Source organism: Colletotrichum aenigma (genome assembly GCF_013390185.1).
Source record: "Colletotrichum aenigma strain Cg56 chromosome Unknown KSG_Cg56_contig10, whole genome shotgun sequence".
In the NCBI taxonomy this organism is placed as follows: Eukaryota; Fungi; Ascomycota; class Sordariomycetes; order Glomerellales; family Glomerellaceae; genus Colletotrichum; species Colletotrichum aenigma.
Genome location: NW_023500916.1, coordinates 1527045 through 1541562, shown reverse-complemented (window position 1 = coordinate 1541562; position 14518 = coordinate 1527045). Strand labels below are relative to the sequence as shown.

The window sequence follows — 14518 nt, the reverse complement described above, 5'->3', positions numbered from 1 at the left end:
CTTAGATGGGATCTCGGACTCTTGTCATCCCAGAAGCTAACGACTCTTTGGCAGAAGGAACACAAAGAACGATACCGACGGCAATCTCAAGCCCGTAATGAGATATGCGCTGCATATCATTGGCTAAGTTCCGGCTAAATGCGAAAATTAGAGGTTTTGTTAGCCAATCGGGAATGCTAGCCCGTCTAATCACCAAAGTTCAACTATCCCGACGACCTATTCCATGCAGAATATTCGCAATAATCAATTAGGATATCTCGCCTTCAGATTGCGCTCAAAAAACTTCTACCTGACTACTTGTGCTTTGCTCACCAGCACCAGCGAATTCTGTAACCGACCTGAGGCCTCGAAGCTTCGACTTTTCCAGCCCATCACCGAGGATTGCGGCTACTTTGAGGGATAGGCTAGACTTGCGCCCCAAGTACCAAAGCGCTTTGACACAATCCTCGCAGCGTCTCTGCGAGTCTTCAACAACGACATCACCTTGTAGCCCTCGGTTTGAAGCTTCGTCGAGTAGAGACAGCCCCGCCATTGTAAATGACCGCATCAGAACCATTGTCCAAGGCTCTGTTAGCAAAGCGCCCTCTTTCGCCGCATGGTGATACTCCGGCAGCTTTCCCAGATCGTCATCGCGGGGTGTTGAGGCCCTCGCAAGATCGGAAACCATTCGGATGCTTGTTGTTCGTAGACTGCCGACCATGTTCGTCTCCGCTCTTTGTCTCGCGCGGGATGGCATGCTCATGCCTTGTTCATCCATCAAGCTGATTGTGTCGGCCAAAATCATTACCGCTAAGAGCCAGTGGCCTAGCAGACACACATACCAGCTCTGGACCGTCGAGGGAAGCGAGTCATGGTACTGGACGCAATCCTGGAACAGTGGACCATATGTCATGTTCCAGTGTCGATATACGGAGAGAGCATCCTGGATCGCGCTTTCAACCACTTCTTCCTTGGCAGCTCTAGATGACAAAGTCTGCAGCCGAGTAATCTTCCGAAATAGAAGAACTTTGACGGGCGCCGCATCTCGAAGTTCCCTGGAGACCGCCTGCTCGGGACACGGCCATCTCAAAGGCGCGAGTTTCTGGTGTCGCTTGATGATGAACCGGTCGTTCCAGTCGGTAGTAGACATCCCTCTCCTTTGCTGTCCAGCCTCGGGTTCGTCCTTTGTCTCATCATTGTCTTTGCTTTCTTCGTCTGACACAGTCACCGGCCTTTCCGTCATGGCTGCGGATAGGGTGTCGAACATGACTGCCAACCAGAATATCAGTTCCATCGTCTTGCGCTCCTCAGAGTCTGTTCTTTTGCAGGAAATCCGCCTCGAAAGTTGTTCTTTGACGGCTTTTCGGTCGAATGTCTCGACTTGTCTTCTGAGCACGTGAAGCCGTCGAGCCGCTTTCTCCGTATACATATTGCTTCCATCCTTTTCAAACACCATTTTGATCCGTTCTGGTATACTGCCGCCACAAGACGAAGCCATCGGGCCTATAACAAATTCTTCAAACGTGAAATCGTCTGACTCAGATATGGGCTGTTGTGTTAGTCCAAAGACTATTTCCGCGAACGCAACCTTGAATGAGTTGATCCTGGAACAGTCATCAAGGTGTCTACGTGCTTGATTCCAGAACGATTGCTGGATCGTTGTGTCAAAATCTTCCCCTAAACCCGAAAGACAAAGTCCTGCATCTTCAATATTTGATGGTCTGTATCGTGATTGGCTCCTCCAACTGCCCTGGGCCCATTGAGCTGTGAATGCCATGATTGACAAGTGAAGTGCCCTAGTGGCCTGTCTGTCCTCATATAGAGTAAGCGGCTTGATTCCGAGAGAGTCTAGGGACTTGTCAAGATTGAGGACTCTTCGGTAAATCCTGTTTGGGAGATTCGAAACTGACTCCCCCACTTGAAAGTTGAGGTTCTCCGTTGATTTCGCAGGCAGTAAATACGGACAATTTTGCTCCGTCAGCCAGCATGAAAGTGCTCCCTCCAAGACATCGTGGTAGAGCTTCATGAGGTTTTCCGTCATTAGCCCATTATTAGTGCGTGCCATCATTTGCTGAGTTGGTGAGAACTCCGACAAGCCGCCCAAGGAGAAGTCTGAGTACTTTCTGCCTTGCCATGGCCTCTTCCGTGCTGTCGCTCGGGCTCCTGCCAACGCCTTGGGAGCGAACTCAATTATTGCAGGGTCGTGCACAGAAATAGCATCAGCTCCGTCCAATCCGGGTAGCTCATCTGATATACAACTTGGCATCGATGTCGCTGAAGAGGCCGGAAAGACCAGTGATAGATCGTCGGCTAGGGAGGCGTTGCTGGCTGTGTCGTTGGTCGGTGACAACGAAACGTTCTCAGAGCCTGGCCCGAACATGGGTTCGGGGAACAATGGCTGACTCGCTTCATAATATAGACCTGGTTCATTGTAGCCCAATCCTGGGAAGACATCTTGGAAGCCGTCGACTGTTCCTTGCGATGTTGCTGGTACCACGGCGTCATGAACGGACTTGACCCGTTTGCGACTTGGTAAGGGACGATTATCGGATACTGATGATTGTCGTCTTTCGCGGATTTGATGTTGCTGCGAACGAGCCCAGTCGTAAGTGCAACTCTTTCTGGTCTTCTGGCAGTTTGAGCACGGTCCCGTCAAATCTTGCCAATCTTGCGATGACGTTAGCTGGGAGAAGGCAGATGTGGCTTCGAGAAACTTGCCAATGTTCCATTGCATCTCATTGTCGAGGCAAAGCTGGAGATCCTTGACGGCACCGGCATCGCATGCCCGTTTCCCCTTCCTGCACTGGTCGCAGCTGCTATTCTGTCTCCTCATCTCTGCGGGTGGCTTGATCGCTGGCAAACTGTGGATGTTTCGTTCAATGTTGGCATTCGGACGCGAGGGACGTGAGTTGACGCAGGCAAAGTCAGCCCGAAGTGCCCACAGCTTATCCCCAGCGCTCTCCCCGCTGGTTCCCCGTGACCTTTTAAAGCGCCCGGCCATCCGAAACGACGCGCACCCAGGGATGACCATGTCAACCCCGCGTTTGAGCTGCATATGGAAGCGGGGTGCATACGGCTTGTCTCCCCGCCGACTCTGTGCGTCCCCAGAGATTGGTAGCTGCAGGCCTTGGCACTTCGTCCAAATTGCTGGGGTCAGCTTAGGTGGCAGTATATCTGTAGCTGATGCTTGGGCCAAAGGACCGAGATGTCGGTGAACATAGACTTGCTACGTATATCGGCTGGGCTGGACCAACCACGTCGTGCGTGCTCCCAGGGCTATCATAGTTTCATTGTGCTTAAGTGACGAAAAGTACTTGGGCAGGTCGGACGTGAAGTCCATTCACTGCCTACGAAATGATTTCACCCACGAGACTTCATTCAGCAATTCATAGAAGTATACAAACGAATGGATCGGATCAATTTCGTCAAGTCTCAATCCTTCAGGATGCCGAGCCCCTTGTACACACCCATCTCGAGCTGACCCCACAACCCCATAACCGATGCATCACAGAACGGCAAGATTTGAGAGCACACGATTCCCGCAACTCCGTTCTCTCTGTCGCACCACCAGAACAAGTTCGGCAGCCCTGCCCACCACGCGGTCCCGTCAGACCGCCCGGTCGGCCCACCGGTGATCATGAACGTCAGTCCCCACCCTTGGGGCGGGTTCCCGGGGACTGGGTAAATCTCAGGGATGGGGTTCGTGAGCTCCGGCTTCGCGGGCGGGATACCTGACCTGCCAAAGTCGGGGAACTCGGGGATCTGATTCTTGAACATCTCGTCTACGGTCTCCTTCTTCAAGATCTGCGCTTTGGTGACGGGGCAGGTTCCGTCGTTCAAGAAGACGGTGAGGATACCTGATGCTGTTCAGTCGGAATTTCCTAGATAAGAGAAACGCTCTGAGATGTAACTTACGGGCGTATTCTGAGGGCTTTGCAAACAGCCCAGCTCCACCACTGTTGAAGGTGTTCGCAATTTCCTCAGGGGACTGGGCAATGAGAGACCGGTGAAGAGGGTGGTCTCTAACGGTAATCTTGCCTTCAGGGTTCTTATAATGCATGTACGCAAGCTGTGCCTTCATTGACGGCGTAGGTATCATGTTGACGTTCTTCAACCCCAGTGGTTGACAAACGTTCTTCTGGATGTAGTCATTGAGGCTCATGTTTGTCGCACGCTCGAGAGCGATGCCAGCCCAGTCGATTCCAATCTGCAGGCAAATTAAAACCAAGTAACCAAACGGTCAGACAGTGAATTTCTTACGCCGTACTCCCAGTTCTCACCAGGTTGGAAGACGAGCGGTTGCATCATGTCCCGGATACTACCAGAAAACTCATCGATGCCAGCTGGGTAACTGAAGTCTCGGAGCCGGGGGTCGAAGAAGGTGTATCCGAAGCCAGCAGTGTGCGTAAGAAGCATGCGAAGCGTGATGCCTCTCTTCTTTTCCTCCAGTTTCCCCTGCGAGTTCAGAACCTTGATCTCCGCGAGCTCCGGGCACAGCTTCTCGAGATGGCCAGAGTCATCCAGCTTGAGAACCCCCTTCTCAACCAACTGCATGCACGCGATGCCCGTGACCATCTTTGTGCAGGAGGCAATCCAGAACACATTTTCAAGGCTCATCTCCTCGCTTGATGAGATTCCGCGTTTTCCTGAAGAGTGAGCGAATTGTTCCGCCCCACTGCGGTCTACCACCACGACCGTCGTCCCCGGGATGCTGTGAGATTGGCTGGTGGCATTGTCAACGAGGCTTTTCAGCTCATTAACCGTCTGAGCAGAGAGAGACATGATTAGGCGTAAGTAGGGCTGAGATTCAATTACAGTGATGGCTTGCCGCGTGGGAATGATTCAATGGGATGAACGATGACGATTCAGCACGTTGTCTCTGCCGAAGAAAAGAACAAGCGGGTGTGTAAACCCGAGGTTACAATGCGGCTTTTCAACCTGCGGCTATTCTTGGCGTGTAACCGCTAGTTCTGGACATGCTCGCATACTGCTAATAGTGGTAGCGCAGGTTCCGCTCAATATGGCAAAATGAACGCACTTCGGTATCCATAGACGAAGGGCAGAAAATCAAAAGAGCCAATCCCACGCTGCGCAGAACCTCGGTCTGCAGCGAGTAAATGCCGAATTGGCAGGCCAGCACACACCATGAACTCTGCCAAGGATGAAGGGAAAGTTAGTTAGATGTCTCATTGCTGGGGCTGCGTGATTCGTCAACGACAGGGGGCAGCCCTCCACGATGGCGACACGAAGGTTTTCGTTTTCCCCGCAGACGCTGCGGTAGCAACGGCACATGCGGATCCGCGCCCGAGTGACGGTCGGCTCTCCGCACTTGCATGCGACATCCTTCCCGCACGCCAACCCGGGCACAACTAGCCTGCGGATCCGCAGCGTAACTGTTCCGCGGCTGACGTTTGTAAGAGGGGTGAAACCTCATGATGCGGTCCGGGAGCTTCGAGGCAGCTTGTTACGCATGGTTGGTCGCGGAGCTATGGCTATTGGCTGGACACCCGAGTCTTCATTGCAGCGGATTATCGAATACATGCATGCGCATCCGCAGGGGCTTACATGGGTGCTGTGTTATTGAAATGTCTCCGCGTGGTGATCGATGCAACTGCGGCTCAGGCTCGTTGGCCGCTTCCGCAGGCATTGGAGCTGCGGAGCATTCCTCGAAACGGGGATGAAGCTTTGAGGATGCCAGGTATCATCTGATGTCATGGCAAAGCATCACTTCAAACGAAACCAAACGGTAAATTCTTTACGATGAGAGGTGGTTATAAGACAGCTGTCAAGCTCTCATAGTCTTGCCCCGATCTGCGACATCGACCATTGTGTACATTCAAGCGAGACTTCAAGAAATACTTTCCAGAAACAGCATTTCAGCCATGGCGGCAACAAGCGGCAAGAAATTCGCGACGGAGCTGTCAGACTACTCCTCACGACGTCAGACTACAGGACCGTATGCTGACAACCTCGATGTGGATGTCCTGATTGTTGGTGGAGGATTCGGTAAGTCACCCTCTAAGTGCAACCGATTCTGTACAACTGTGGCACGGCTGACAATTTCAAAGGGGGCGTGTTTATGCTAAAGACCCTCCGTGAGATGGGTCTTCGGTGTGTAATCTACGAGGCTGGCACGTCATTCGGGGGCACTTGGCGCTGGAACCGGTACCCGGGAGCGCGCGTGGATTCTGAGGTCCCCGAGTACGAATTCTCTTGGCCCCAAGTCTTTGAGGGTTGGACATGGTCCACCAACTACCCCAACTTCCAGGAGCTGCGGGCCTATTTTGACCACGTCAACAAGGTAAGATCATCTTGATTGAGACACTCTCTGCCTTCGTGGTGGTCGTTGGGTTACTAAGATGGAAGCTTGCAGGTCTTGAACCTCTCAAAAGATTGTTCCTTTGAGACAGTCGTAGTGGGCGCTCAATTCCAACTCGCCGAAGGCAAGTGGCACGTGAAGACTGCCGACGGTCGCTTGGCAAAAGCCAAGTACTTTATTGTTGCAGCTGGCTTTGTAAGTGAACCTGAATGTTCCACTAACTTCATCCAGTCAGCTGATGCTCATCCGTTTTGTAGGCATCCAAGCGATACATTCCTAACTGGCCCGGCGTCGAAAAGTTCAAAGGGGTGGTCCACCACTCTTCTTTCTGGCCCGAAGAAGACGTAAACGTCCGCGGCAAGCGATGTGCTGTCATTGGTACTGGCGCCTCGGGTGTCCAAATCTCTCAGGAATGGGGACAACTCGTCGGAGAAGATGGAGAATTGAAAGTCTTCCAACGAACGCCGAATCTAGCCGTGCCGATGGGTAAACGCCCCCTTACACCAGCCGAGCAAGACGTCGCAAAGGGGTGGTACCCACGCCTTTTCCAACTCCGCGAGAAATGCTTCGGTGGATTCTTCTACGGCATGCATGAGCGCAACACCTTTGACGACTCACCCGAGGAGCGAGAGGCCTTTTATAGGGCTCTTTGGGACCACGGCGGCTTCAGATACTGGCTGGGTAACTACAAGGATATGCTGTTCGATGCCGAGGCGAACAAGCAGGCGTACAACTTCTGGTCGAAGAATGTGCGACTCAGGATTGGCGATGCCAGGAAGAGGGATATCCTGGCTCCCACCGTTGACAAGATGCCGCACTTCTTTGGTGTGAAGAGGCCCTGCTTGGAGCAGAACTACTACGAGCAGTTCAATAAGCCAAATGTAGACGTCGTTGACATCGGCAAGAACGGCATTGCGAGTTTTACCGAGACGGGCATCAAGTTGCAGGATGGATCTCACTACGAGTTCGATGTCGTTGCTATTGCTACCGGCTTTGTGAGTTTGACCCCTTTCATGGAACACAACAGTCGAGACCCGCAAGTCGGACTTTGTCCAGACCAACTCCATACTACCGAATTGCCGAAGCTGACTGAAAGAATTAGGATATCACCACTGGTGGCATGACGAACATGGGTCTCAAGAGCATCAACAACACATACCTCCAAGACGAGTGGAAGGCGGCAGCAAACACGTACCTGGGCACCACAGTCAGCGGGTATCCCAACATGTTCCACATGTACGGCCCCCACGGACCGACTCTTCTGAGCAACGGCCCTTCTACGGTCGAGGTCCAAGGACGGTGGATCGCGCACTGCATCCGCAAGATTGAAAGGGAGAACATCAAGTACATCAACCCTACTGCCGAAGCGACTAAGACGTGGAAACAAAGGATCAACGACCTTAGCAATGCGTCTTTGTTCCCGACGACTAGGTCGACGTACATGGGTGGGTCGATGCCCGGCAAAGCGTTTGAGCAGGTCAACTTTGCTGGTGGTATTCCTCAGTATGCCAAAGAGATTCGCGAGGCGCTGGATGGGTGGGCTGGCTTTGACATTGTGAGAGACACGAGAGATAGAAGCCGCATCTGAGTTTCGCATACATGCAAGCCATAGGTTCTCAGGCATTGATTCAGATCTCTAGAATCGAATTGAGCATCGGTATTGATAAGAAATTTACTTGGAAATTGGAACGTGCAAAACTTAGGAACATCTGCAGTCTGATTGATCCAAGTCGACGTTTGGGCCGTAATAACAGAATTTTTGAGGTTAGGGCAGTGTACATGCAAGGGCGTTTTCGATGGTCTTTTCTCTACTGTGATACTCACCGCTTTCACCAATCAATGTTCTTCGGCAAGATTTCGACTACCATAAGAGTCATCTGACTACGAGGCAGAAAATTTTGGCCAAAGTCAGACTGCAGTTGGCAGTAAGGAGGTGCTTTCAGGCTTTATTACTGCGGGATGTTTCGCCGGCATGTTGCCGCCTACATGATACAAGATTAAGGTAGGCATAAGCGAAACTTCATGTTTGCCAGAGCTCTCAGCTTCGAAATGATGCATCTAATTGCAGGAATATGAGAGATAAGGGAGGTGGGTATCTCTAATGGAAACATCAGCACTGGTAACGTTGGATTCAGAGACAAGGTCATATGGCGACTACATCAGTCTTACGTGATGGTTGACCTGGAGAAAGTTTGAGATCAGAAGCAACTCACGACAGATTGATAGCCCACGTTTATCACTAAGATGGAAGTTTCTATTTATCATCAATGAGGAAGGAACGACTTGCAGAATTGGACCTGGAAACACATGAGATAAGCTGTCCTCGCTTAGCGCCAGATCTCACCTTTCTCCATGGTGAATGAAGTGGAGGGATTTTCATCCTAGGCCAAAGGTCAAAGAAGGGTGAAGACTATGGAAATTTCTTCCCAGACCACTTCCTGCCTTTCTGGCTTTTGAAAATTCACCTCAACTCTCGCCTTCAGGTGGACTCCACCCACAAAACCAGATCTCAGCCCTCCCGCGTCTTTCCTCCCTCTTCTTCTTCTACCATAACCTTCCACAAACAACTTCACAAGTCAAACCCCTTCTCAATCCGTCAATATCAACATCTTCCTCTCTTACGTGGGTTCACCAACTGATCGACAACACTCAGTCATAATGGCTGCCACCAGTCACACTCGGCTGGAGGCAGCCCTCTGGGCGTTATTAATGTCCCAGTTCTTTCTCTTGGGATTCGCGCGTAAGTATCGTTTCCCTCCCTATGAATGAGAAACAAAGACCAGCTAACAGTTGTTCACAGAATTTGAGGCACACCCAGCTGCCCTTGATTGCATCAAGACGACTCGCATTCCTTTCGTCTATACCACTGTTCTTACAATCTACGCACCTGCCGATGACCCAGTCACCATTCCCTCACTGCGTCTCCCTGGAACAAGCTCTATCGACAGCTTGGTCCCTGGCTTCACTCCTGTTCCCTTCCCGACCTTCACTTCCAAGGAGTCGACGGATCGTATTGGACTGCCTCCACCTTTGAGCTCCTCGGAATCATTGAGTGTGCCTCCTCCCGTCAGTCTTCCCGGCTCTCTCAGCTTCTCAAAGTCAGAATCTTTGAGCTTGCCTCCTCCTATCAGTTTTCCCGGCACTCCTAGCTTCTCAGTGTCTTCAAAGTCGCTTTCCTGGAAGCTGCCTCCCGTGGACTCAACAACAAGCCGTCAGCCAATTCCCGTCATCCCAAGCCCTTCTGCGTCTTCCCATCCAGTTGTACCCTTGCCCGCTCCTACCGCCTCAAGCACTCTACCAGTCAACACCGGGAAGCCGACTCCCATCCCTCACGACCCGGAGACAGGCCCCCGCCCGGTCCCCTCTGGTCGTCCAGCTTCTGGCTCCATCGGTCCTTGGTATGCACCTCCCGGAAAATACACCACCGTGCTGCCTCTCATCGCGACGACAACCGAGCCGGATGGAAGCCGCAAGACCGCGAACGTTACATGGCTTTCGATCGACCTTCCTACCTCGACAACCTCAGACGGCTTGGTCATTCCCACGGTTTTCCCTGTTTGGAGATGTATCTCCCTCAACCTCTGCAACCCCATCTGCTTGATCCCTGAGATCCAGTGCTATACCTCGCCTGAGAAAGACGACGGTTTCTCCTGGCCCCCGGCACCTCCCGCGCTTGGCAAAGGTAGCAAAGGTGGTGATGACGATGACGAAGGAGATGGGGATGGCAATGGTGACGGTGACGGTGACGGAGATGGTGACGGAGACGGCGACGGCAATGACGATGGAGATGGAGATGGAAATGATGATGGTGATGGAGATGATGATGGTGATGGAGATGATGATGGTGATGGAGATGATGATGGTGATGGAGATGACGATGGTGATGGAGACGATAATGGTGACGGAGACGACAATGACGATGGGCATGATGACGACAAAAAGAATCCCGACGACGATGACGATGACGACGAGGAGAAAGAGATCCACAGGAGACTCAACGAGATCCGCATCGACATTGACCTCGACGACGACTTCCTTCTCTGGTTCTTCGGCCGATTCAGCTGGACCATTCGCTGGCGTCTCCGTGTGCTTTTCAACTTGGGAACCAACCTGCCCAACTGGCGTATCGGAACAAAGATCCCCAGCTGGCATTGGGATCTGAACCTTCCCAACTTGCGCCTCGGAACCAATCTCCCAACCTGGGGTCGCTTGGTTGGCATCGGACCCATTGGCGGCGGCGGTGGTGGAAACAATCCCAATGAGCCGGAAGACCCCGATGATCCGGAGCCTTCCCAGCCAACGGCTTCTCCTTCGCCTACCTCTTCCGCATCTTCCTCCTCTTCGTCTTGCACGGAGTCAATCACCGTCGCCCCTTACTGCACTCGGCCCTGCGTCGTCTCCAAGGTATCCAATCATGTCACAAACACCTGGACCACCAGCTGCGACACGGCCAGATGCTCGACCACGGAGCTCTGTACCAGCGTCCGCACCACCACGACCACGACCTACACCACCAAGAAGCCGAAGGCCACCGGTGCCTGCCGCCCCGGGAAGTGTCCGGCATGCAGTGACAGCAAGGTCAAGCGCAACGACGGCCTCGAGAAGCGCTCGACTCTCGAGAAACGCACTATCCCCGAAGATGTCATCGTCCAGGATACCATGACCGGCCCCGAGACGTGGGAGAAGGGCGAGACCGACTGGTGGGAGAATATGCGTCGCATCGTGAAGTACTACGGTCCCGGGTATCACCAGAGCAGCCCCATCCACGCCGACTCGTCAGCCATTTACGAGGACTTTTCCAAGACGTACCCGATGGGAGGCGGCAGCGGACCCGTATGGGGATGCGTGATGGTCGCAGTCTTCTCGCCCACCGGAATCTACACAAACCACATGTGGGAGGTCCCCAACTTCTCGATTCCCGACGAGGACCGAGAGGCTTTCGACACTGATACCTTGAACTACGATGAGGCGCACTACTTCCGACAGAACGTTCACCACTTCCTTCGACATGGCTCTGCCGCCTGGACCGATCAGAAGCAGTACCCGGCCCTTCGACATCTCGTCGAAGTCGGAGACAAGCTCGATCCCAAAAACACGCAATTCTACAGGGTAATACTCTTCGTCCCAATCGATGTCAGCGGCAACATGGTGTACCCTCGGGCCAACCAAGAGATCATTGACCTCCTCACCGGAAGACTCATTGGCATCGACAAGAAGCACATCACCATCTACGGCTACAAGCGTCGCAAGGAGCTCGGCGAGGACCACCACCACGACGAAGGCAAGACTCCTCCTCCTGAGTTCCGTGAAGCAGAGCCCTGGCATGGTCTTCTCTCCTGGATGTACACCCCAAAGGGAGCGAGTGGGAAGAGAGAGCTCGTGGTTCGCTTCGAGAGAGACGTCATCCACCGCGAGACTTGGTGCGGCGATGGACTCATTGCAGGGCCCGACGGCATGCATGTCGACAAGCGCTCTACTTCATCGATTTCCACGCGACAAGACGACATCTGCCCCGTACCTCAATTATGCATGCTCAAGAAGAACTGCGGTTCGTGCGGCGGCTCTTCCAGCAAAGAACTTCAGAAACGCGACCCCTGGCCGGGACAGGTCCCAACACCCGACGAAGTGTATCTCACCAATGACGACAAGATGGTCCAGCCCGAGGACTCGCCTGAGGGAGAGTTGAAGTGGTGGCAGTCGATGCGAAACGTGATCGATCAGTTCGGTCCAGGTTTTGGCGGACCTCCTGATAGCTGGCCCTACGAAGAGGACGAATACCCGAGGCCTTGGTCAACCAGCGAGATCACGTTCTTTGACCGGGAGAAGATTACTGAAGTCCCAGTTGAGAGACCTCGCTTCGGTGGCTCAGGCCCTGTCTGGGGCTGCTCTATGCTCATCGTCGTGTCCCCGAAAGCCGTCTGGACCAGCCACTTCTGGGAAGTTCCCGGACACACGAGAGGAGAGGCAGAGCCTAACAACGCGTGGCTCCAGGAGGCGTACCCCCTACCTACGGAACAGTACTTGAAGGAAGACATCATCGACCACATCGGGACCGGTAACTTCAGAGGTAACAAACGATCTCTGACCGCGAATCCCCTAGACGAACATGAGAACCCGGGGCTTGCCCAGTACTTCCAGCCTGGCGGACCGTTCAACGTGCAGGAGATGGACTTTGTCAAGGCCTTCATTGTCTCCCGCGGGTCTCTCCCTCCGTTCCCCGAGGACGTGATGATGCATCACAGCGTCGTTGTACAGATAAAGGAGAAGCTCCTCCTCGACTTTGGGCTGTCCATCGACGAGATGGTGGATATCGCGTATCGCCCGCACTTCGAGAGCGACCTTGGCAAGTCGAGGGAAGACCATCCCGAATGGGGCGTCTTCTCTTGGGAGTACCATCCCCACGACGACAGCATGGGTCTTGGTATAGGCTTCAAGGCCTTGAGGCTACGGTGGGAGAAGAATGTTGTGTGGGAGAACTTGTGGTGTGGTGATGGCCACCGAGTCGTGCCGCCTACAGACGACGACCTGTTCTGGCCGCCTCTTCTGCCAATTGATCCCGAGCACGCTGGAGGTGATCCCATGATTGAAGGCCGACAAGCGACCGCTCCCGCTTGCAAGATCCCAGCGAAGCCTACACCCTCATCCTCGATGACGTTCACGCGCACCTCAGTTGCTCTGCCGCTCCCGACCGAGTCCTGCCTCGTGAACTCTGAGTGCGGCACCCTCAGTTGTCCTGAGAACAGACAAGCCGTGTGCTTCTTTGACCATTGTCGGTGTGTCATCAAGGAGAGAAACGACAACATCACAATCACCTCAAGCCTCACCAACGCCCGCACCAGAGCCTGGTCGACCCGCGTCACCTCCCTAAACACCACAACCAGCTTCCCCCTGACGGTAGAAACACCCTGGACCGGCACCGAGCCCTTCACGACCGTCGTCCTCTCCGAGTGGGAGGCCATCCCGACCAAGACCATCCCCACAGTCATCCCCCAGCCCTCCGGAGCCGGCTCGACATGCGCCTGGGCCAGAAACTGCATCACCCTGCCCTGCCTCGACGACATGTATCCGGCCTGCGTCAAGCCCGCCGACGGCAACCGCTACGGCTGCTACTGCGTCATGCGGCCCGTCCCCGGCGATGCCTGCGCCGTCGAGTCCGAGTGCAACGAGATGCGCTGCCCCGAGCACCACTTCCCCTCGTGCTCCCGCCAGGGCAGGTGCCGCTGCGAGCCCATCCCTCGGGAGGTCGGCGCCGCGTGCAAGCTCGACTCCCACTGCGCCGGTCTCATGTCGTGCAACATCGTCCAGTCCGGCTTCTGCAACGGCGGTAGCTGCGAGTGCGCCATCAAGTTCACCGACGACACCGGCTGCGCCAAGCACGCGGACTGCACCTACGTCCTCCGCAACAACGAGACGCACCCGTACAAGACGTGCTCGCGCGAGAACAAGTGCGAGCTCACAGCCTCCGAGCCGTTTCACCGTCCCGAGCACGCCGGCGAGGTGTGCAAGGAGTCCAAGGAGTGCGTTGGTGTTACCTGCGACCAGCGCAGCGACCGCAAGGTCTGCGAGAGCGGCAAGTGTGCGTGTAAGCCGTGGCGGTGCGATACACACGCGAGATGCTCCGGCGAGTTTGGCCCTGCGAGCTGCGCCTCGGCGAACAATGTCATGTGCTGGGAGGGGGAGTGCCACTGCCAGCATTGCATGATTGCGCTTGAGAACGTGGAGGAGTGTGCGAAGAACTGCTGCGGACAGAGGCTTGGCGAGGTCTCGGTTTGTCGCGACAAGAAGTGCGCGTGTGTTTCTTCGTTGTGACGGAGAGGAGGGTTTGGCTTCGCTTCATGAGTTTTGGCTTGGTTCTAGAATGATACCCAGACGCCTTTAATGAGCTCGGATTGAGAACTTGGAAAAGGAGATCAGTCTTTACGATAGATATGGACGTTGAGGCATATTCGTAGACGCATAGACAAATGATAGATGATCTCTACGATTCATATAGTGAGCTTCATCGTGATGTTCGATTGGGTTGAAAAAACGACACGATTGCCGCTAGAGATGGCAGATTTAATACGGAAGTGATCTCCTTACTAAATAAAGTCGTAAACCCATGTATAGAGGCAAGGCTTATGCCCCCTCGAATCCCCAAACGCCATCCCTTTTCGTTCATCAGGCCGTAATCCATGTTCTTTAATCCATCGCTAGCAATGATTCAGGGTATCGGAGAAT

At 53.9% G+C, this 14518-nt stretch overlaps 3 protein-coding genes across 3 annotated transcripts; 2 read left to right on the top strand and 1 right to left on the bottom strand.

The window, feature by feature from the left end:
• Positions 1-3411: 3411 nt before the first annotated feature.
• Positions 3412-4761, bottom strand: lovD-2 (Acyltransferase LovD; the record flags this gene model as incomplete). Its single annotated transcript, XM_037329536.1, has 3 exons — positions 3412-3836; positions 3895-4186; positions 4240-4761. 3 exons carry the CDS (start codon positions 4759-4761, stop codon positions 3412-3414), a joined length of 1239 nt encoding a protein of 412 aa, XP_037171528.1.
• Positions 4762-5861: 1100 nt separating this feature from the next.
• On the top strand, positions 5862-7910 carry CGCA056_v014293 (Baeyer-Villiger monooxygenase; the record flags this gene model as incomplete). Its single annotated transcript, XM_037329535.1, has 6 exons — positions 5862-5985; positions 6048-6280; positions 6353-6493; positions 6556-7293; positions 7401-7853; positions 7905-7910. The coding sequence occupies 6 exons, from the start codon at positions 5862-5864 to the stop codon at positions 7908-7910; spliced, it is 1695 nt and encodes a 564-aa protein (XP_037171710.1).
• A 1046-nt stretch (positions 7911-8956) lies between these two features.
• Positions 8957-14107, top strand: hmu-0 (Halomucin; the record flags this gene model as incomplete). Its single annotated transcript, XM_037329534.1, has 2 exons — positions 8957-9038; positions 9099-14107. The coding sequence occupies 2 exons, from the start codon at positions 8957-8959 to the stop codon at positions 14105-14107; spliced, it is 5091 nt and encodes a 1696-aa protein (XP_037171529.1).
• Between the last annotated feature and the right edge of the window lie 411 nt (positions 14108-14518).